The 24,113-nt window shown below is 43.7% G+C and overlaps 1 protein-coding gene across 2 annotated transcripts in view; it reads right to left on the bottom strand.

Moving 5' to 3' along the window:
- The window catches only part of PLCD1 (phospholipase C delta 1), an 83,576-nt gene that overhangs the window by 48,659 nt on the left and 10,804 nt on the right, over nucleotides 1-24,113 (bottom strand). Inside the window, exon 1 of one of the 2 annotated variants that reach the window (XM_032235562.1) lies at nucleotides 10,023-10,283. The exons of the other annotated variant lie outside the window; for it this stretch is intronic. Coding sequence (XP_032091453.1) covers nucleotides 10,023-10,122 — 100 coding nt within the window. The 5' untranslated portion in view covers nucleotides 10,123-10,283. Of the gene's footprint in view, nucleotides 1-10,022; nucleotides 10,284-24,113 lie in introns of those variants that run through there. 2 annotated transcript variants of the gene reach the window in all.

The raw sequence follows: 24,113 nt of genomic DNA, 5'->3' as shown, positions 1-24,113 counted from the left end.
CCGGTGCCGGGCCGTGGAGTACCTGGCACCGGGCCGCGCAGCGGCCGGGGGCCATGATCGCTGCAGCGGCCGGGGGACATGATCGCTGCAGCGCAAAGGCTCCTGGGCCGTGCGCAAAAGCTCCTGGGCTGTGCGCAAAGGCTCCAGGGAAGAGAGCCCCGCGCAGGTACGCAATCAATGTGTCGTCGCGAACAACGCCCCCCCACCCCTGCGCGCGCTCAGCGGGCCACGGTAAAATTATCAAAGACTGACTGGTCCGCGGCGATAAAAAGGTTGGGGACCACTGAGTTAAAGGAATTACTGTGTTAGTAATACAGCTATTGAATCTGGCTTCTCCATTGACTTTGTTTGTTAAGGTAAAGGCCTCGCCTATGTGTGCTAGTCATTCCTGACTCTAGGGGGCGTTGCTTATCTCTGTTTCAAAGCTGAAGAGCCAGCGTTGTCCAAAGATATCTCTGTGGCCATGTGGCCGACATGACTAAATGCCGAAGGCGCATGGGAACGCTGTTACCTTCCCACCAAATGTGGTTCTTGTTTTTCTATTTGCATTTTTTATGTGCTTTCGAACTGCTAGGTTGGGAGAATAGCAATAGCAATAGCAGTTAGACTTATATATACCGCTTCATAGGGCTTTCAGCCCTCTCTAAGCGGTTTACAGAGTCAGCATATCGCCCCCACAGTCTGGGTCCTCATTTCACCCACCTCGGGAGGATGGAAGGCTGAGTCAACCTTGAGCCGGTGAGATTAGAACCGCTGAACTGCAGTTAGCAGTCAGCTGAAGTGGCCTGCAGTACTGCACCCTAACCACTGCGCCACCTCGGCTCTCTTTAAGAAGCTGGGAGAAGTCACGGGAGCTCACTCTGTTACGTGCCACTAGAGATTTGAACTGCCGAACTGCTGATCTTTCTGATCAACAAGCTCACCATCTTAGCCATTGAGCCACCACATGTGTTAGAAGGTCACAAAAGGGAATCACAACAACCCAAGGACAACGCAGCCATCATAAATTTGACTCAGTTCCCAAGCGGCTGAATTTTGATCAGGTGACCATGGAATGCTGCAGTGATTGTAAGTGTGAGAAATAACCATAAGTCTCTTTTTCCACTGCTGTTGCAACTTTCAACGAGTGGTAGTAAATTAATGATTACCTGTTCTTTTACCCTGGTCATAAATAAAACTGTGTACTTTAAAAAAAATCGTTGTTTCTAAATGCTTAAGGCAGCAACTTTATATCAAAAATCTGCTTTCAGGTTTCCACCAGCCCCATTTACACGGGGAAAGAAATTTCTACGCAGATAGTTTACAGTAAAAACATCCTATGTGCTTATTTGAAACATTTGCAAGCAGGGATACATTTTCCACCTTGTGTGGCCTTGAAAAGGGATCAGACTGGATTAGTACTTGATCCTCCAGGTAATCCCACACCAGCAAAGGTGAAAAAAACAGGAGAAAAATGAAAGCCAACTGCTTTAGGAAGCTACCTGGAACTAGTTTCACTACACATGTTTTTAATTATTTCCCTGGCAGGACCTACTGAGCTGGTAGGGGAGGTAGTGGAACTTATTAACATTTGAAAGGAAGACAACAGAGCATTTAGAATAGAACAGAATAACAGAGGGACCTTGGAGGTCTTCTAATCTAACCCCCTACCTGGGCAGGAAACCCTATACCGTTCCAGACAAATGGCCATCCAACATCTTCTTAAAGACTTCCAGTGTTGGAGCATTCACAACTTCTGGAGGCAACTTCTGTTCCACTGATTAATTGTTCTAACTGTCAGGAAATTTCTCCTTAGTTCTAAGTTGCTTCTCCCCTTGATTAGTTTCCACCCATTACTTCTTGTTTTACCCTCAGGTGCCTTGGAGAATAGTTTGACTCCCTCTTCTTTGTGGCAACCCCTGAGATATTGGAAAACTGCTATCATGTCTCCCCTAGTCCTTCTTTTCATTAAACTAGACATGCCCAGTTCCTGCAACCGTTCTTCATAAGTTTTAGCCTCCAGTCCCCTAATCCTCTTCCCCATTTTACAACCTTTCTTTCCAAAGGTATGGAGGAAGTTATCAACCAGCCCTCTCCCAGAAAACTGAAACATCCTAGGAAATATTGAAAAGGCAGAATATTTCTCTGGATGTGAAAAGAAAGAAATATGTTTTAAAAGACAGAATAGCTGCCTGTAGCTTCCTGCCCTGTCAATGGGCCATTAAGAAGGCCAAGCCAGTCCACTTTACATAATAAAGAGTTCTCCCCTTCAGCTCCAGGGGGATGGGATTAAGGCATGATAATATTGGGCCTTTACCCAACTCCCCACATGGCATCTGAGAACTCAACCAAACCTGGATTCAAAACGCAGCCTAGAGAGTTGCTCCTGCATGGCCCCATGGGAGCTTGACAACCAATCAGAATACAAGATTAAGATCAAAGGCCAGAGAGAGCATAAAACCAGGGCCTTTCAGCATCTCAGTCCTTCCTTCTCTTCTTCTCCACCAACATTGAAGCATGTGATTCACCTTTTCTGTTCAGGTCTCAAGAAATGGTGTCCTGTCCACCAATAAACCATCTTTCTGAGCAGCCTCCATGTCTCCAGTGTCTTTTCCCCCACTTGGAGCCGAACCCAGAAGGACGTTTCTTTCATAAGGTATTAAGTGAATCCCTGCAGTTGTTCAGTTAGTGACACGGTTGTTATGTGAATCTGGCTTCCCCATTGTCTTTGCTTGTCACAAAAGGGGATCCCATGACCCCGGGACACTGCAACCACCATAATAAATACATGCCAGTTGCCATGCCTCTGAATTTTGATTACATAACCTTGGGGATGCTGCAATGGCTGTTGAGTCCCAAGTCACTTTTCCAGTGATGTTGTAACTTTGAACGGTTGCTAAATGAACTGTTGCAAGTCCAGCTGCAGTAAACAACTCCTGTGTTTCTCCCAAGAAAAATACATAGGCATGTCCATCCACAAGAGGCCAAGCTCAACTCAATTTTTTTATTATTATTATTACCTTAACTAAAGGAATGGCAGATTCAGAACAAAGCCATGTATGATTCATCTAATTTTACCCTGGAATAATTCTATACAGTTGACATTACTGTACTGTAGCATGCATATAATTATTTTCCTCATTGTTGGCATTAAACGTGTCATTTGGTGCCAGCTCTCTTAAGGCATTTATGAGTTGCATTTAAAGCTTTTTAGGCTCACGTGGATGCCTGCCCCCTCCTCCCACCAGACTGTGGTGAAATTCCAATTTTTTTACTACCGGTTCTCTGGGTGTGGCTTGGTGGGCATGGCAGGGGAAGGATACTGCAAAATGCCCATTCCCTCCCCACTCCAGGGGGAAGGATACTGCAAAAACCTCCATTCCCACCCCACTCTCGGTCCAGCCAGAGGTGGTATTTGCCGGTTCTCCGAACTGCTCAAAATTTCCGCTATCGGTTCTCCAGAACCTGTCAGAACCTGCTGAATTTTATCCCTGCCCCAGACCTTGGACTGCAGTACTGCCATTCCTGGTGATTTAACCGAGTTGGAAGGCACCTTGGAGGTCTTCTAGTCCAACCCCCTGCTCAGGCAGGAAACCCTATATACCATTTCAGACAAATGGCTGTCCAATTTCTTTTTAAAAGCCTCCAGTGATGAAACAACCACAGTTTTCTGAAGGCGTTTCACTGGTTAATAGTAATGGACCCTAACCCTAACCCCAGGAGCACTCTACAAGCCTCCTAAAGGCTATGCATGCCCTTTTTTTGACATAAAGCTGGCCCGTTTTAGCAAACACTTTTTGTTTAAATTTGCCTCTTCAAAATCTTGGTGCGCCTTATACTCCGAAAAATACGGTCCTTTTTTTCATGCTGTTGTAACTTCAAACGGTCATTAAGCGAATGGTTGTAAGTTGAGGACCTCCTGTAAAGGCGAGGGGGAGCAATGTATTTCCAGACTTGCAACATTCTGCCCGTGTAGCCTCATGTTGGCTCGCAACGCGAACCCTGCTCACAACCAGACAGTAGCAATGGGGGGTTCACCGACAAAACCGCAAAGCCCTTATCCGCGCCGACATAAGCGTGGAGGGCAAATCCGCGCCATCCGAAGCGCTAAGGAAAAAGGTGACCCTAGCGCGATGACATAACCGTGGAGGGCAAATCCGCGCCTTCCGAAGCACTCAGCACCCTAACCCTAACCCTAACCCCAAACCAAACCCCTAAACCTAATCCTAACCCTTACCTTAATTTAAATCGGCTTTCTGCCGCCGCACTGTTTTAAAGAGCCATTCTGTCGCCGCGCTGTTATCGCCACGGTGATGACGTCGCGGTGATGACATCGCGGCTTCAGCAACACGGTTTTGTTGCCGCTATTTTGACGAGTTTTGTCGGGCCAGGGCAATGGGGAGGGGGAAGGAAGGCATTTACAGAGGGTATTGGGGATGGTAGAGGAATGCAAGTGTGCCAACCTGAAGCCTGAGACAGATCCAGTCCCCCAAGGTTATCGGCTGGAAAAGTCTGAGGTGGCGAGACCATTCCCAAAACAACGCAAGTGTAACCGATTGGCTAGACAATGGATAGTGGGAAGACCAGGGGGAAAGGGAATGTTTTCTTATGCTGTTTGCACGCAAAAATGTTAGAATTGGCTTTTCCACTTCTGCACCCACATGGAATTTTCAGTAAAGTTATGCTCTTGGTAAAACATGTCCAGAGTTCTTTATTTTGCTTCCCCACTGTTTAGGGGTAGACTCTTCCTGAATATGGAGGTTTGAGGAGTTCTTGGTGCTAAGTTTGTTTTCTTGCAGGCGTTTCATTTCCCAAACTAGGTAATATCAACCAGGGGCTGCAGTAGGGAATGGGTTTTGCTCTCAATTTATATTCAAGTGGCTTGCCCTATCATCAGAAGACCTCCAAGGCCCCTTCCAACTCTGATATCTCAAGGACCAAATTGGGGACAAATCATCCTGGAAATGGCCATCTATGTGGCCATTGAGAGTTGGAATGGAATTGATGGAACATAGCAATAGCAGTTAGACTTATATACCGCTTCATAGGGCTTTCAGCCCTCTCTAAGCGGTTTACAGAGTCAGCATATCGCCCCTACAGTCTGGGTCCTCATTTTACCCACCTCGGAAGGATGGAAAGCTGAGTCAACCTTGAGCCGGTGAGATTTGAACGGCCGACCTGCAGCTTAGCAGTCAGCTGAAGTGGCTGACTGCACTCTAACCACTGCACCACCTCGGCTCTAGCACATAAGTGAATCAGTGTATCAATGAAAAACTCAAGTTCCTTGAAAAACTTTATAAAACTGGAAAAGGTTGAAGGAAACAGAAGAGGACAAGCTACAGCAAAATGTATGGACTTAGTTGAGTTGACTGTGAATATACTATTGCAAGACCTCAAGGTCCCAGTTGGGGACAGATCAGCCTGGAGAAGTTCTAGGTGGTTACTTGATAAAACATGAATAATCGATCAACAAAAAATTCAGGTCCCTTAATATTAAGGTATTTAATTGTTAAATTAAATATTTAATTTAATAGCTGGAACAGTAAAGTGCATACTGAGCCAAAACACACAGTTGGTTGGAGAGTGAGGGCTCCTGCGTGAGGCAATCTACATTGTGATTGGTTGCTGACTGTAAAGGGGGAGGTTTCACTTTTTCCCGCCTTTTTCTTCTGTGTGCTCTGCATGCTGTTCTGTGATTTACCTCACAATTTACTTCATGGTGTAGTGATGTGCCCACCTACCTTGTTTTCTGAAAATATAACTGTAAAACCTATTTATTTAGATAAAACTACAAGTTCGTGTCAAGATCTCTGATTCCATTTAGACACAGGCTGCACAATTCCCTGACACTTAATTAGTCTGTAATACCGAGGATGGTGGAAGGAAAAAGAAGACAACCAGCACCAATGAGGGTGATCTCAATTAGAGCATTGAGGGCTGTAAGCCTTAAGAAGCCAGATCAGGGACAGACTATCCTGGAGAATATTTCCCAACGAAACCAGGAAGCTATAGATGTTGAATAACTCAGCCAAGACACCTCTTCAAAACATTCCACCATCTCACCTGACAGAACAGGAAGATGTCTCACAATGACAAATAGATGTGGGCATCATCAGCCCGGATGTTCTCTCTAAGCAGTTTACAGGTACTGGAAGTTCCACAAGATCTTTGTAGAGCTCAAATAGACCATTGGCATGATATTGAGCACCCTGGGCACCAAGAGAGAAGCAAGTGACATCATGCATGGCATCACGACATGATGCCAAATATATACATTTGTTGAGAGCCATAGAGGTAACCTCAGAGAAACTACCGAGAAAGTTTTACAGCAAAAAATGGTGGGTAATCATGCTTTGAGACAAGAACAGAGAGAAAGCATTAGGAAAAGACTCAAGATTACATCGTTCCTGACTGTCTGGGATATAGGAGGAAGAGAAGAGCAAAATAAATAAAATAAAAATCAGACTTCTGAGTTTCTATTCCCCCAGATTATCTGATTAAAGAAGATTTCTTGGGAAATGGATTTCCTAAACTGGATAATTTCAAAGGTGCGACGACTGATGCAAATTACACCATTGGTATCACTTACGTGGTGGAGTTGTGCAACACAGAACATGATTGTGGCTTCTATTGGATTCCTATGCTAAGAACCTGTCTTGCACAGATTCTATTTCTGGAACTGTCAATCAACTAATCAAGGGGAGAAGCAAGGACCACATCTTCGAAGATCATTTCCTCCAGGTGACTCAGAAGTCAATTCTTCTTGGAGCGCGTTCCAATCCACAAACCCAACCGAAAGTCAGATTGGAAAAGAAGGATGAGAGATGACATGACAGCAGTGTTCCAATATCTAAGAAGTCGCCATAAAGAAGAGGGGGTTAACCTGTTCTCCAAAGCACCAGAATGCAAGACAGGAAACAATGGATGGAAACTCACCAAGGAGAAAAGCAACTGGGAACTAAGGAGAAATTTCCTGATAGTTAGAACAACAAATAGCAATAGCAATAGCAGTTAGACTTATGTACCGCTTCATAGGGCTTTTAGCCCTCTCTAAGCTGTTTACAGAGTCATCATATTGCCCCCAACAACAATCCGGGTCCTCATTTTACCCACCTCGGAAGGATGGAAGGCTGAGTCAACCCTGAGCCGGTGAGATTTGAACAGCCGAACTGCAGTCAGCTGAAGTAGCCTGCAGTGCTACATTTAACCACTGCGCCACCTCGGCTCATCTAACCACTGCGCCACCTCGGCAAATCAGTGGAACGACTTGCCTCCAGAACTTAGAATAACTTTAGAATAACTTTGTCACTTAGAATGTACACTAATCATCGTACATTAAAATGACATTTCATTGCATACAGCTCTCAAGGGGTCTCCATTTCCAATACACTTCATAAACAGAGGTTGTGGGTGCTCCATCACTGGAGGTTTTTAAGAAGAAACTGGACATATGTCTAAAATAGAATAGGGTTTTCTGCCTGAACAAGTGGGACTAGAAGATCTCCAAGGTTCCTTTAATTTAATTCTCTTGTTCTGTTGTTACTCTGTAAGGCAGCCATGTTAACTCAAGTCTACCTTGTCTAGAAGAGACCTGCCATTTTGCACACAAACTTTTGGCCCAGAAAACATATTTGTCAGTAGCAAAGAACTGGAGGAGTGATAGGATCCAGAAAAGTTGTCTTTAAAAAGACATCAAGTCAGTGTTTTTCTAGAGATTGGAGCCACCTATGTGATCATGGGCCAAGAATAGGTAACCACTCAGCACACCCAGGGCCAACTGTAAATTCCCAGCATTGCAGTAACATCCGTAGCAAAGCACAGTGACATCAACATGCCTCTAAGCTTACCATGATAATTTAGGCAAATGTCCTAATTATGTACAGTACATGTGTCACAATGTCTGATGCAAGTGTGCATTCTGCAAAATTTACATGATGACATCATCAACATGTGCATCATCAGATGTTGCCCTACATTAGCTACATTGGCAGAGTGGTTCCCAGAGTTGACTTTTTAAAGCAACGAGCAAAAGGCAACATCTTCAGATTGCAATAAAGCAAATGCCAGAAACTACAATAATATGTTACAACCTTAGCAACTGATAGGTGAACTTCAATTCCCAGAATTCCCCAGCTAGCATGCTAAGTCTATGTTGGGGAATTCTTGGTGTTAAAATCCATGCATGGTGATTAGGAAATTCTGAGTGTTGAAGTCTACCTATCTTAAAGTTGCCAAGATCATGAAACTTTGTTCCAGAGAATTCTTTATCTGCTGTGCAGCTAGGCAAGCTGGCATTCACCATCTAGAATCTTTGTGTACTTGGTATACAGATGACTTTCTCTCTGGAAACAAATACTGTGGGGATAAGACCTTGCCTAAAACCCCTTGGGATGTGTGTTCTGTTAAGATACAACCTGTTGTGCCTTAAAATGGCTTCTACTGTACAGTGCAGTGGAGTTGCCATGGTAACAGCTTCACAATACTCCACAAGGGGGCTCCCTCTGGTAAGGGGGAAAATCTAACATTAGAAATTATGTTTGTTCCGGACATTTTCCCCCTATAAATAAATATCCGGGCAACGCCGTGTTATTGGCTAATCTAGGATAAATCAGGATGCCAGGCAAGCATTGTTCTACCCAAGCATATTTCAGATTCTTTCTAGGACCACTAAGAAACAACAGCTTCAAGAATTAGTCCTGTTTTCTTGGCAAACTTTGAAATTGTTTTAACTTCCCATCCAGTAAAACAGCACTGACATCTTGTTTTCCAGATTTCTAGACTACATTTTCCCAACCACTGATCTTTGCACTATACATTATTGGAAGCTTTATTTGAGAGCCACCGGTTGAAAATGTTTCCTTTGCCCATTTAAGAGAAAGAGGCTGCTCTTCTCAGGGCTCCGGTTGAGCAACAGGATTTCAATAAGCTCCTTAAATAAATTCAAAAGTTCTCTCCCAAATGAAGCCCTCCCCCACCAAAAAAAATCCCATTAATCCACTCTTTAAAAATTAAAGTAACAAAGAATCACAGCCCCGCAATATTTCTGTAATTCAACACATAGTTAATATTGTTGATCACCAAAAGCTAAGAAGAGTCAGACCTGATTTAGTATTTGGATGGAAGACCACTCAGAAATCCCAAGGGCATGAACTAAACCGGTGGTCACCAACCAGTGGTCCGTGAGAAAATTTTGGTGGTCTGCAGAAAAATTATTTACATTTTTTACACTGCGCTAAACACTATTTATCTTTTTTTAAAAAAATAATATTAGTGGTTCGCGGAATTTAAACTTATGAATTTAGTGGTCCCTGAGATCCAAAAGGTTGGTGACCCCTGAACTAGACTGTAAATAAATTAATAAATGTGTGTGTGTGTGTGTGTGTTCCAGAAAAAGATTACTGCCATCTACATCCATACAACTGCCAAGAAAACTACACATCCATGAAATTTTCAGCTCAAGTGGAAGAAATCTTTACTTTCATATCCTCCCAACATGACTTGTTATAAAGCAAGATTATGCGCGGGCTTCGATAGTGAAGGTTGCAAAACCTGAAGCACAGGAGCCTTTTTTCCCTTGTTTTTCTAAATATTCCCGCAAATAAGACCAGAAAACACAAAATCAACCAAAGCAATGAGATTCACAACAATCCTCAACTACCCCCTCTCTGTTACCCCACCGCTCAACACACACAAGGAAACTGAGATTTCCTGTCTCTGTTTCAGGCAGCGGATTATATCCGAACAATCCTTCATGCAATGCAGTCATAGTCACACAGCACCTATTTTGGGTACTGCGCGAAGTCAGACAAACACCGCAGCCCACTTGCAGGAACATTCGATGACCGAGTGTCCCTTTGGCAATTCCTAACCAACAATAACCACCACAACAACAACGATTTCCTTCACAGGTGATGGATACCCAAGTCCCAGGGATCGCCGCCTCGAAAGAAGGAAAACGATCAAAACAAGATTAAAATCTGACTTTAAGGTTGTTGACTTAAAGGTGAACCTGAGGCATGAAAACCTGGTTGGCAGAGTCTTACCTAGCCTTTGCCCATTCAAAGTAGCTACTTTCCGGCTCTCTTCCACGAGCAGAATTTCTTGGGATTTGCTCAGCTTGGGCTGTTTCCTGAAGCACTGCATTGTGCTCCGAGGGAGACCTGGATTCCAGTGTACATCAGGAATTCCCTTGAGGGCTTCCCAAGGGAATCACCAAGCCTCCAAGTCCTTTTAGTGGGAGCGCTGGACGGGGGAAAAAAGCAACTGGCAACCAAAACGAGAACACGACTGGAGAGAAGTGCGAGAGGAGGAGGGAGGTGAAAAGGCTAAAGGCACTGGTTGGGCAATCGAGAGATGGCTGAAGTTCAAAAGCAATTAAAACTGAATTAGCTCCCACGTGACACAACAAGGAAAAAGAAATCGCAGGGTGGATTCTAAGTCTTTGTGACCTAGCTGGGGTTTTTGTTTTTTTCCCCCCCCAAGGTTCAGCCAGGATGTTGACATTGATTGGCTATATTTATTCCCCTTCTTTCCTGCAGGATAAAAAGAAGGATATTTACGGGATACTTTTTCTTAATACCCGGTAGTATTAGCTATAGAAATATAGCTTCCTTCCTTCTGATTTTCTCTTGTCAGGAAAGGTAGGACTAAGAAAAGTGAAAGAACAGAATGGAAAATTAATGAGGCTACGTAGAGAACCATAAAATGCAACAAAAACATTAATATGAGGGTTAATTGGATGGTAGGTTTCACGATCAACGGGGGATACGGATCTGTAATTCTTGCAGTGTTTCTCAACTTTGGTCACTTTAAGACGGGTGGGCTCAGGGGTGGTATTCAGCAGATTCTGACCAGTTCTGGAGAACCAGTAACGGAAATTGTGAGTAGTTCGGAGAACCGGCAAGTACCACCTCTGGCTGGCCCCAGAGTAGGGAGGGAATGCAGATTTTGCAATATCCTTCTCCCAGGATTGGGGAAGGAATAGGGATTTTGCAGTATCCTTCCCCTGACATGCCCACCAAGGCATGCCCACAGAACTGGTAGTAAAAAAAAAAAGTGAATTTCAACACTGGGTGGACTTCAACTCCCAGAATTCCGTAGGCATGCAACAGTGGACCTTAACTTCCAGAATTTCCCAAGCCAGCATAAGTGGACTTCAATTCCCAGAATTCCCTAGCCAGCATGGGTGGATTTTAACTTCTGGAATTCCCCAGCCAATATGAGTTAACCGCAAGTCCAAGAATTCCCTAGCCAGCATAAGCGGACTTCAATTCCCAGAATTCCCTAGCCAGCATGGGTGGATTTTAACTTCTGGAATTCCTCAGCCAATATGAGTTAACCTCAAATCCAAGAATTCCCTAGCCAGTATCAGTGGACTTCAACTCCCAGAATTCCTCTGTCAGCATGGGTGGACTTTTTAGCAGGCTGGAATTCTGGAAGTTGAAGTCCACCCATTTTAAAATGGCCAAGAGAAACACTGCTCTATATATGTCAATACACTCTCTATCCCTCCTCTGTACCCCCTAAATCAGTGGTTGCAAATTTGAGGGCCTGGGGAGGTGGCATGTTTAATACTGGGAAATGCTAAGATCTGAATGGGAGGTTAGGCTTGCCCTACCCACTCGAATGAGGTCAGGATTTTCCCAACAATGAGATGGACGACAAATTTCATGTTTGCATTTTTTAACTCTGCAAAGCCAAAAACAGAATTTACCCCATTTTTGTGTGTTGCCCACAGACCACAATTACAAGAAGCCACTCTACCGATTTTCCACAGACACTGAAATCCAATAACGGGGGGGACACGAATGCCATAAATCTGGATTAAAGAGCCACGTTCCTCTCTGTCTTTAGAAACTGGTGCAAAACAGAGAACGAAATTATTTCTTTGGAGAAACGGACCTGACTTGTTACCTTTAATTCATCTCAATAACATAATTCAGGTAGTCCTCGACTTACAACAGTTCATTTAGTGACTGTTTGAAATTTCAACAACACTGAAGAAGTGACTTGTGACCGTCCACACTTACAACCCAGGGGTGAAATCAGGGGTGTAATCAACTTACTTTCACTACCGGTTTGCAAATGTGAGCATGCACACTCGCTTTGCTCACACGCACCACTTCGGTGCATGCGCAGGACCTTCCGCGCATGCACAGAACATCAAAAAGAGAACATGATGACGTCCGGCTGAGCCTCCTGCCGCCACTGGTACCGGTTCGCCCAAACCAGTAGAACCGGCTGAATTGCACAACTGTTAACAACCATTGAAGTACCCCGTGGTTACATGATCAAAACTCAGGTGCTTGACAACTGCTTCATATTTATGACGGTTTCAGCGTCTGGGGTCATGTGAACAACTTTTGCCATCTTCTGCAAAGTCAACGGGGAAGCCAGTTTCACGTAACAACCATGTTACTAACTTAGCAATTGCAGTGATTTACTTAACAAATGTGGCAAGGAAAAAAATATCATTAAATGGGGCAGAACTCACTTAACAAATACCTCACTTATCAACAGGGATGTTGGGCTCGATTGTTGTCATAAGCGAAGGACTGCCTGTATAGAGATGGTGTGATTTTTATTACCTACGGAATCAAAAAAAAGAATCTCGTGGGTGCTCTATCTTAAAAAGTTAATAATATACTAGACCTTAAATCTATTATTGCAAATTCCATATTCCATATTTTGCAGAACAGACTTTTTCCTCCAACTGGAAGATTGGTGGCTGTACTTGAACTAGGGGTAATCCTCAACTTACAACCATTCAATTAAGTGACCATGATTACAACAGCACTAAAAAAGTGACTTATGACTGTTTTTCACCTTTACGACCGTTGCCGTGGTCACATGATCAAAATTCAGACTCTAGGTAACTGGCTCATATTTATGACGGTTGTAAATGGGGGCATTTCCCGGGTGGTGACGCAGAGCCGAGGTGGCGCAGTGGTTAAATGCAGCACTGCAGGCTACTGCTAGATCAGCAGGTCAGCGGTTCAAATCTCACTGGCTCAGGGTTGACTCAGCCTTCCATCCTTCCGAGGTGGGTAAAATGAGGACCCAGATTGTTGGGGGAAATATGCTGACTCTCTGTAAACCGCTTAGAGAGGCCTGAAAGGCCTATGAAGCGGTATATAAGTCTACTGCTATTGCTAAAAAAGTCTACTGCTATTGCTATTGGTGGTTTTGGCCAACGATTCCAAAACTGTTGCAAAGATACCAGCACAGGCTTGTCTTGCGTTGTTTCCAAGAATCAGAATCGATAGGAAGAACCACTCCTAATTAAACAATTAGGAGATTATCAGCACTGCCATGTTGCAAGCTTGTATATCTGCAACTCATTCCTAAAGCACTGAAAATCTTCTCCAAAGTTTCTTTCCATAATTGGAATATAGACTAACAGGCTAACAGAGGGATGCAGTGGTTCAGAGGCTAACAGCTGAGTTTGTCGATCAGAAAGGTTGGCAGTTCGAATCCCTAGTTCTGTGTAACAGAGTGAGCTCCTATTACTTGTCCCAGCTTCTGTCCAACCTAGCAGTTCGAAAGCAGGTAAAAATGCAAGTAGAAAAAATAGGGACCACCTTTGGTGGGAGGGGAACAGTGTTCGGTGCGCTCTTGGTGTTTAGTCATGCCGGCCACATGACCACGGAGACGTCTTCGGACAACGCTGGCTCTTTGGCTTTGAAACGGAGATGAGCATCGCCCCCTAGAGTCGGGAATGACTAGCACATATGTACGAGGGGAAGCTTTATCTAACAGGCTAACATGGAGGGTACTTGATGCTTTCTGAACCTCATTGGTTTTTTTTACAGATATTTCATCACCAAACTAAGCAACCTCATCAGTGAGATGTTGCTAATTTGGTGAAGAACCATTTGCAAGAAAGCATCCAAGCTTGAAAAGCACCAAGGAGCACCACAGTTGAGCCATGAGCTACAAATATTCTCTCCTATCAAGACTCTTCCATTCAAACATTCTTTCTATTCATGCCATTGTACCACTATACTTCATCTAAGCAATATTTATCCCTTAGGAATGCCACGCTCCTCATTCCCATTTTTACAAGATTGTAAACATACAAAGATGTTTGCGATGATTGGAGGCACTCTTTATATTTTGAAAAAAGAGGGTGGGGAGGAGAAATTTGCCGTTACATTCTTTCAACACTCACAGCTGAAAATATGGTCACACCCAGTGAGTCCATTCTGCACAAAGAGGACCGTCAACTTGAAGTCATAAACATCTGGCTGTCTGGCTGATTGGGGGATTCTGGGAGTTGAAGTCCACCCACCTTTAACAGAATAACAGAGTTGGAAAGGACTTTGGAGGTCTTCTAGTCCAACCCCCTGCCCAAGCAGAACATCCTATACAATTTTTAGGTTATCCAGTCCTTCTTAAACAGCAAAGCTGGCTGAGGAACTCTGGGAATTGAAGTCCACAAGTCTTAAAGTTGCCAAGGTTGGAGACCACTGCTTCTTAAAAACCTCAAGTGATGGATTACCTACAACTTCAAGAGGCCAATTGTTCCTTTGATTAATTGTTCTCACTGTCAGGAAATCTCCCCTTAGTTCTAAGTTGCTTCTGGTCTTGATTAGTTTCCATCTGTTGCTTCTTGTCCTGCCTTCAGGTGCTTTGGGGAATAGCTTGACTCCCTCTTCTTTGGGGCAGCCCCACAAATATATACTGCTATATTTGCAATATCTTAAAGTTGCAAAGGTTGGGAAACACTGCTGTAGACTTTAAACTGAAAAATAAAATGAAAATGAAACCTATTCCAAGTTTCATATTCCAAATTTTCCCCAACTGGAAGTTTGGTGGCTGCCCGTGAACTAGAGGTAATACTCAACTTACGAACATCCATTTAGTGACAAGGTTACAACAGCATCCCCAACTTACAACCTTTCATTTAGTGACAAGGTTACAACAGCATCCTCAACTTACAACCTTTCATTTAGTGATCAAGGTTACAACAGCACTGAAAAATGACCGTTTTCCACCCTTATGACTGTTGCAGCATTGCCATAGTCCTGTGATCAAAATCTGGACTCTGGGTTAACTGTCTTGTATTTATGACGGTTGCACACTTGGTCATTTGGTCATTTTTTGCAACCTTCTTACAAACCAAGTCAACGGAGAAGATTCACTTAACTTTTTTTAACTTAACCATTGCAGTGATTCACAAGAAAGGTTTGAAAAATGGGTCAAATCTCACTTAGCAACCGTCCTGCTTAACAACAGAAATTTTGAGCTTAACTGTAGTTGTAAGCCAAGGATGACCTGGACAGCTGCTCAAAAATTCTAGGAATTCTGATTCTCCAGAAGACAAGATTAACTCATGGTTTACCCATGATGCAGTCTTCCTTGGGATACTGTATTGGTAGATGACGCAACAGATTTTTCCTTGTTTCAGCATTCTCTCTCATGATAATCCACGTTGAATGATTGTCATACGATGCAATGACGCAATTTAAAAAAATGCTACCTAGCTTATTATCCTGTCATCTTCATTCATGGCTAGCCTACACCCTTGAGGAACTTGTCTTCAGATGAGTAACTTCTGGAAAATCAGTGAAATGATTCATCCCGCATTTTAGAAAGAATCTATGGCAGTGTTTATAAAACGTGGTAACTTTAAGATGGGAGGACTTCAATTCCTAGAGTTCCCCAGCCACCTGGCTGGGGAACTCTGGGAATTGAAGTCCTCCCGTCTTAAAGTTACCAAGCCTAAGAAAAGCTGATCTAGGATGTCTAATAAATCATTTCCTCTCTTTTTAAAACGCCAGAGGTCACGATTTACACCAAGTCTAAAGTTGGGTGAATGCACCCCCGTTGTGATTTTTGGATCACCGTGCTGTATTTATCTAGCTGTAGCCACTATGTTTGCAAGTACTATACGTACCATACTAAGTTACTTAGTATGTGGAAAGAATAACAGAATTGAAGGGATCTTGGAGGTCTTCTAGTCCATGGTTCCCAAACTTGGCAGAGCTGGCTGGAGAATTCTGGGAGTTGAAGTCTACAAGTCTTAAAGTTGCCAAGGTTGGAGACCACTGCTTCTTTAAAACCACAAGTGATGGATCACCTACAACTTCAAGAGGCCAATTGTTCCCTTGATTAATTGTTCTAACTGTCAGGAAATCTCCCCTTAGTTCTAAGTTGCTTCTGGGAACCACTGTTCTAGTCCAACCCGCTTCTCAAGCAGGAAACTCTGTATGCCATGTCAGATAAACGGCAATATCTTTTGAAAACGTCCGGTGTTGGAGTATTCATAACTTCTGAAAGAAAGTCATTCCACTTATTCATTGTTGTCACTCTCAGGAAATTTCTCCTTGGTTTGCTTCTTGATCTGCTAATCTAGTGAAGAGAAGGACCAGGGGAAACATGATAGCAGTCTTCCAATATTTGAGAGGCTGCCACAGAGGGGAGGGGTGTGTGTGTGTCAAACTATTTTCCAAAGCACCCAAAGGCCAGAGAAGGAATAATGGGTGAAAACTGAAACAAGGGGAGATTCAAACTGGAAATGAATTTTCTGACAGTGAAAACAATCAACCCATGGAACAGAAGTTGCCTCCAGAAATTGTGGGAGCTTTGTCACTGGAGGCTTTCAAGAAGAGACTGGACTGCCATCTGTCATGAAATGGTAATGGGTTTCCTGCTTGGGCAGGGGGTTGGACTAGATGACCTACAAGGGCCCTTCCAACTCTGTTAAATCTGACTCTGCCTTCATGTGGTTTGGAGACTAGTTAGACTCCCTCTTCCTTATGGCAGTCCCTCAATATTGGAAGACTGTGATCGTGTCACCTTCCATTAAACTAGACCTGCCCAATTCCTATTCTTCATATGTTTTAGCCTTCAGTCCCTTAATCATCTTTACTGCTGCTATCATGTCATTAAAATATGAAAGGATTAATTAAGGCTGTATATAAACTGTAAGAGATGAGACCAATTCATTTCTGGTAGCAAAAAATTCTGGCTAACAAACTGAAATAAAGCTATCTATCTATCTATATCTATCTATCTATCTATCTATCTATCTATCTATCTATCTATCATCTATCTATCTATCTATCTATCTATCTCGTCTATCTATCTATCTATCTATCTATCTATCTATCTATCTATCTGTCACCTATATCTATCTATCTATCTATCTATCTATCTATCTATCTATCTATCTCTATCTCGTTTGTCTATCTATCTATCTATCTATCTATCTATCTATCTCTATCTCATCTGTCTGGCTGTCTATCTATCTATCTATCTATCTATCTATCTATCTATCTATCTATCTATCTATCTTTATCTCGTCTGTCTGGCTATCTATCTATCTATCTATCTATCTATCTATCTATCTATCTATCTATCTATCAATCATCTACCTATTCCAAATGAAGTGTTTTGGTTGGATATGACACAATCAAATACTGTATTCCATATTTATTTATCTATTTATTTTGCTTTTTAAAGAGGCACTTCTGAAGACATGGCGATTGGATTAATTTTTCAAAAATACAGGTAGCCCTCGACTTATGACCACAGTTGAGCCCAAAATGTATGTTGTTAAGTGAGACATTTCTTTTGCCCCATGTTATGCACTTTCTTGCCACAGTTATTAAGTGAATCACTACAGTTGTTAAGTTAAAAAAAAAAAGCGGCCAGGGACGTCGTACAGCGGGACAAAACTCACTTAACAACTTTCTAATTTAGCAAAGTAAATTCCGGACTCAACTGTGGTCGTATGTCGAGGACTACCTGTAGCAATCACATGATCCTGGGAAACAGCATCTATCATAATCAGATGCCATTTATCAAGCACTTTCAATTCTGATCACATGAGTGGTGAATGATGCAACAGTCATAAATGCAAGGCCATTTTAACCAAGCAGTCAGTAAACAAATGCTTGTAGGACTATAGATAGTACACAACATACGACCACAATTGAGCCATGAATTTACGTTGCTAAGCGAAACATTGGTTAAGAGTTTTACCCCATTTTATAACTTTGCTTGCCACAATTGTTAAGTGAATCACTGCAGGTATTAAGTTAGTAACATGGTTGTTAAGTGCTTCAGGCTTCCCCCTTGACTTTGCTCGCCAGAAGGTCACAAAAGGGGATCATGTGACCCTGGAACACGGCGACCGTCATAAATATGAGCCAGTTTGCAAAGTGTTTGAATTTTAATTACGTGCTGTAACTATGGGGATGCTACAGCTGTAACAGTTGTAAGTGTGTGAAAAACAGTCATGTCACTTTTTTCAGTGCCGTTGTAACTTCAAGAGGTCATTAAATGAACTGTTATAAGTTGAAGACCATATGTAATCATTCACAGACTAAATGTTTTGCAAAGGTGGGGTTTGTTTTTCATTTTAGATCCCTACAAATCCTTCCCTTCCCAGTGATATTGTTTGCATTTGAGGTTTTTTTTAAAAAAAAAATTACTAGCTGATAACCCGGCATAGCCCAGGTATGTATTTATCCCAATCCTGTGTTAGAGGAAACCCCCTTGTGGAGTACTCTCGAAGCCCTTACGGTGGCAACTCCACTGTGCTGTACAGTAGAAGCCATTTAAGGCACAAGAGGCTGTATCTTAACAGAACTTGAATCCAAAAAGCACACTACCTCTGTCAAAAGTACTGTGACTTGACACTATAGATAGAATTCAGTCCTTTTCATTTCAGCGACCCAGGCGTTTCAAAGTCATTCTGGAAAACACACACACACGGACACAGACACACACACAGACATGGACACACACATGGACACATATCCTGAGGGGTATTAGGGGTGACTTAACCCCATAGTATTTCTTTCCAGAGCGTATTCAACTGCTTTGAAATCCATCAAATTTAGTACACAATGCATTAATGATGGAAAAATTTTGTCCTGGTAGTCACTGTTTGTTGGTACTCAATGCACAAGCTAAAACCTGTTAGTGTTGGCTCCTTCTGACTCATTTACCTTATTCCTTACTGGAAAAAAATATTTGATTAATTGCACGTCCTGGAACTAATTAACAATGAGTACTAAGGTACAAAGGTGGCTCAGTGGCTAAGATGCTGAGCTTGTCGATCAGAAAAGTTGGCGGTTCGAATCCCTAGTGCCACATAACACAGTGAGCTCTCGTTATTTGTCCCAGCTTCTGCCAACCTAGCAGTTCGAAAGCAAGTAAAAAAATGCAAGTAGAAAAAATAGGGACCACCTTTGGTGGGAGGGGAACCGCGTTCCGTGCGCTTTTGGCGTTCAGTCATGCCGGCCACATGACCACGGAGACATCTTCGGACAGCGCTGGCTCTTCGGCTTTGAAACCGAGATGAGCACCGCCCCCTAGAGTCAGGAACGACTAGCACATATGTGCAAGGGCAACCATTACCTTTACTAAAGTACTACTGCACAAACTTTAGATGCAGATTACCTGATGCTATAACTTGCAAACACATTTATCTGGGCAATAATATATTATACTATTGGAAGGATAAACCTACTGGCATATGGCATCAATACAGCTACTCCTTGACTTAAGACCACAGTTGTGCCCAAAATTGCTAAGTGAAACATTTGTTAAGTGAGTTTTGCTCCATTTTAGGATCATTCTTGGCACATTTGTTAAGTGAATCACTGCAGTTGTTAAGTGAGCTAACATGATTGTTAAGTGAATCTGGCTTCCCCATTGACTTTGCTTGTCGGAAGATTGCCAAAGGGGAATCACATAACTCGAGGACACTGCAAATGTCATAAATATGAGTCAGAGGCCAAGCACCCAAATTTTGATCACATGACCACAGGGTTATTGCAACGGTCCTAAGTTTGAAAAAATGACCAGAAGTCACATTTTTCAATGCTGTTGAAACTTTGAATGGTCACTAAATGAACTCTTGCAAGTCAAGGGCTACTGGTACGGGTAGTCCTCCACTTACAACCACAGTTGTTAAATGAGACATTTGTTAAGTGAATTTTGCCCATTTCACAACCTCTTTTACCGCAGTTGTTAAGTGAATCACCGCAATTGCTAAGTTAGTAACACGGTTGTTAAGTGAATCTGGCTTCCCCGTTGCTTTTGCTTGTCAAAAGGTCGCAAAAGAGGACCACATGACTCTGGGACAATGCAACCATCATAAATACATGCCAGTTGCCAGGCATCTGAAACTGTGATCACATGATCATGGGGATACAAAGGTTGTAAGTGTGAAAAACGGTCATAAGTCCTTTTTTTCAGTGCCATTGTAACTTTGAACCAGAGGTAGTATTCTACCGACTTGGAACGGTTCTCCTGAAACGGTAGTGGAAATCGCAGGTGGGCCCGCCCACCCTCCCACCCCCGACTATACGGTGTCCCATTTAGGCCCTTTTTTCACCAAAAGCGCATGCATGGAAGGCTTTGCGCATGCGTGGAGGTCACACTTCTGCTGCCTGCCTGCAATTTGGCAGTTCGAATCCCACCAGGCTCAAGGTTGACTCAGCCTTACGTCCTGCCGAGGTTCGGTAAAATGAGGACCCAGATGGTTGGAGGTAAGAGGCCGACTCTGTAAACCGCTTAGAGAGGGCTGGAAAGCACTGGGAAGTGCTTAGTCCTTCCTTCCTTCCTCCTGTGGTGGCACAGTGATTGGGACACAATATTGCAGGCTAATTCTGCCCACTGCCAGCAGTTCGATCCTGACCAGCTCAGGTTACTCAGCCTTCCATTCTTCCCAGGTGGGTAATATGAGGACCTGGATTGTTGGGGGCAATAGGCCGACTCTGTAAACCACTTAGAGAGGGCTGAAGTTGTATTTAAGTCTAAGTACTACTGCTTTTGCTATTTCTACCCCATTTTCTCGCCTCATTTGTTAAGTGAATCCCTGAAGTTGTTAAATTAGTCACCGTTAACCACACAGATGTTACGTGAATCTGTCTTCCCCATTTGTCTTTCAGAAGGCTGCAAAAGGGGATCACATGACACTGCAACCGTCATAAATGTGAGTCAGTTGTCAAGCGTTCGAATCAGCGGTGGCATTCTGCCGATTCGCACCGGTTTGGGAAAACCGGTATGAGGTTCCGCCCATCCACCCTGACGTCATCACAGACCTTCTGTGCATGCTCAGATGTGGGCGTGCACGCTCCCGCTACTGAACTGGTAGCAAAGATAAGAGGATTTCATGCAAATCACATGACCGTGGGGATGCTGTAACAGTCATAAGTGTGAAAAATGGTCCTAAGACACTTTTTCCAGTGTTGTTGTAACTTCAAATGGTCACTAAGAGAACTGTTGTAAGTCAAGGACTAGTTGTAAGTCCTCCCCCCCCCCCTCCCCACTATTACCCAGTACAAGCGCCAACTCAGAATCAGAGGAAAGGCTGCCAATTTTATTCTCCTGCCTCGATTGGCTCCTGCTAACTTTATCTGCAGTTTCCCACCATTGGCCTTATCTTCTGCGGAGTCATTGTTGTGAAAGAAATACTTCCTCCAAGGGTTTTTGTTTTTTTTAAAAAAAATCACAATCTCCCAGAGGCAGAAGTGATTTACATGCTTTTAGTATAATAAACAGCAGGCTCCACCTTGTGGAATTGCCAAAGGGATAATTGGCAATGGCTTTATTAAACCATATATAGGTATTGTATTGTATTGTATTGTATTTAATAGATTTATAGGCCGCCCAATCCCGAAGGACTCCGGGCGGCTTACAGAAAAAGAAGTAATTAGTAAAAAAATAAAGAAACACAAAGAAAAAAGTTTAAAACATCACCATGCACCCAATCTGATCAGGGCTGGACCTCAGTAGTTTAGTTTAGTTTAGTTTAGTTTAGTTTAGTTTAGTTTAGTTTAGTTTAGTTTAGTTTATTGGGTTTGTATGCTGCCCACTCCCAGAGGACTCTGGGCGGCTTACAATAAAAAGGGGAGGGGGATAAATAAGGCAAAAGAACAATTTAAAATACAACAACATACACAATTAAAGTGGGGCTGAATGCTTCAACAGCCCCAGGCCTGCCGGAGCAGCCAAGACTTAGTAGCTTTACGGAAGGCCGGGAGGGTAGTAAGGGTCCGGATCTCAACGGGGAGGTCGTTCCAGAGGGCCGGAGCTGCAACAGAGAAGGAGGAGAATCCGGAGGAGACCTAGTCTGTGGGATCGAGTTGGTCTTTGGGAGGTAATTGGCAGGAGGTGGTCTCTCAGGTACCCAGGTCCAATGTCCAATGTAATGAGGTCAACAGCCCCAGCCCTGCCGGAATAGCCAGGTTTTGACAGCCTTTTGGAAGGCCATGAGAGTGGGTAGGGTCCGGATCTCTGGGGGTAGTTCATTCCATAGGGTCGGAGTGGCTACAGAGAAGGCCCTCCTCCGGGGAGCGGCCAGCCGACACTGCCTGGCTGATGGCACCTGAAGGAGGCCCACCCTGTGTGATCTTACCGGCTGTTGGGAGGTATGCGGCAGTAGGCGGTCCTCACTTTACGACCACAGTTGAGCCCAAAATCTATGTTGCTAAGTGAGAATCATATTAATAGCAACAGCAATAGCACTTAGACTTACATGCTGCTTCACAGCCCCCCGACCAGGGGTGGGTTTCTCGCCCCGTTCCAACCGGTTCGGCAGCGTCCTCATGCACGCACGCAGTGCACGCATGCGTACTAGCATCTGTGCGATGCTCCAGCTGCTCCTGGAGGATCGCGCAGGCGCTGTATGCATCCTGCGCATGCGTGGAAGCGCAGAACTCATCAAAACCGGGTAAGGAGAGTGGGCGGACGGGCGGGCCCTTCACCGTTCCCGGAAGTTACTTACTTCTGGTTTCGCCGACCAACCGGTTCGCGGGGACCGCCGCGAACCGGTTGAAACCCACCCCTGCCCCCGACTCTCTTTTTAATAAAGTTTTTTTTTTCATTTTCATAATATATAATCACATGTATGCTATTACATAGCCAACATCGTATTATATTATTAAATGTTTACATCAATTCATCTTACCAACACCTCCCCAAAACAATTATTGGCTCTTCTACTCTCCATACATCATATTTGTACCTTATCTGTCACTTTCTTCTCCCTCTCTCCTTCACTGCCCTCTTTAAGCAGTTTATAGAGTCAGCCTACTGTTCCCCCAAAATCTGGGTGCTCATTTTACCGACCTTGGAAGGATGGGAGGCTGAGTCAACCTTGAGCCTGGTGAGATTCGAACTGCCAAATTGCATTCAGCCGGCAGTCAGCAGAAGGAGCCTGCAGTACTGCACTCTGACCACTGCGCCACCACGGCTCCTAAGTGAGTTTTGTCCCGTTTTTACGATTTTTCTTACCACCTTCGTTAAGTGAATCATTGCAGTTCTTGAATTAGTAACACAGTTGTTGAGTGAGTCTGGTTTTTCCACTGACTTTGCTTGTCAGGAGGTCTCCAAAGGGGATCACGTGACACTGCAACCGTCATAAATATGAATCAGTTATCCAAATGTAAATCTGGTGGCCACCTGGATGCTGCAATGGTCGTAAGTGTGAAAAATGGTCATAAGTCACTTTATTCAGTGCTGTTGTAACTTTGAACGGTCACTAAGTGAACTGTTGAAAGTTGAGGACTATCTTTAAAGATACTCTTCACTTGGGACCACAACAGAATGCAGTATTGTGATGGTCATATATCAAGTTACCCTTTTATTGACTCTATTTTTTGAGAGAGGGAGGAATGAAAAGGGGGGGAAAATACCCAGCACTGTTCCTGAAATTATTTTTATTCCATTGGGGGGGGGGGAGAAATAGTTTGATCCAGTGGTGGGTTCCGGATCTCGTTGCAACCGGTACACTGCAATGGGGCCCGGCATCCATCACATGAATGACCGCAACACATGTGCAGTGTGTGCATGCATACTTACTGCCTGCGACGCTCCAGCTGCTAGGCAGAGTGTCGCACAGGCGCTGTACGCTCCGTGTGTTTGAGTGAAAGCCCAATCAGCTCAAATAGCGGTAAGGAGACCGGGCGGGTGGGCCCTTCAGAGCACCTTACCGGAACGGTTCCACCACAAAACCGCGTTCGACTAAAGCGCGCTCAACGAAACCGCGTACCTGACGTCATCACAGCGCGACGAAAAAAGCACGCTGTGAGCGCTAAAGCAAAAATTAACCCCTAAACCTAAACCTAACCCCCAAAACCTAACCCTTAACCTAACCCTAAACCTAACCCTTA

This window comes from Thamnophis elegans, chromosome Z, assembly GCF_009769535.1.
Source record: "Thamnophis elegans isolate rThaEle1 chromosome Z, rThaEle1.pri, whole genome shotgun sequence".
NCBI lineage: Eukaryota > Metazoa > Chordata > Lepidosauria > Squamata > Colubridae > Thamnophis > Thamnophis elegans.
This window is presented reverse-complemented; position numbering and strand designations above follow the sequence as displayed.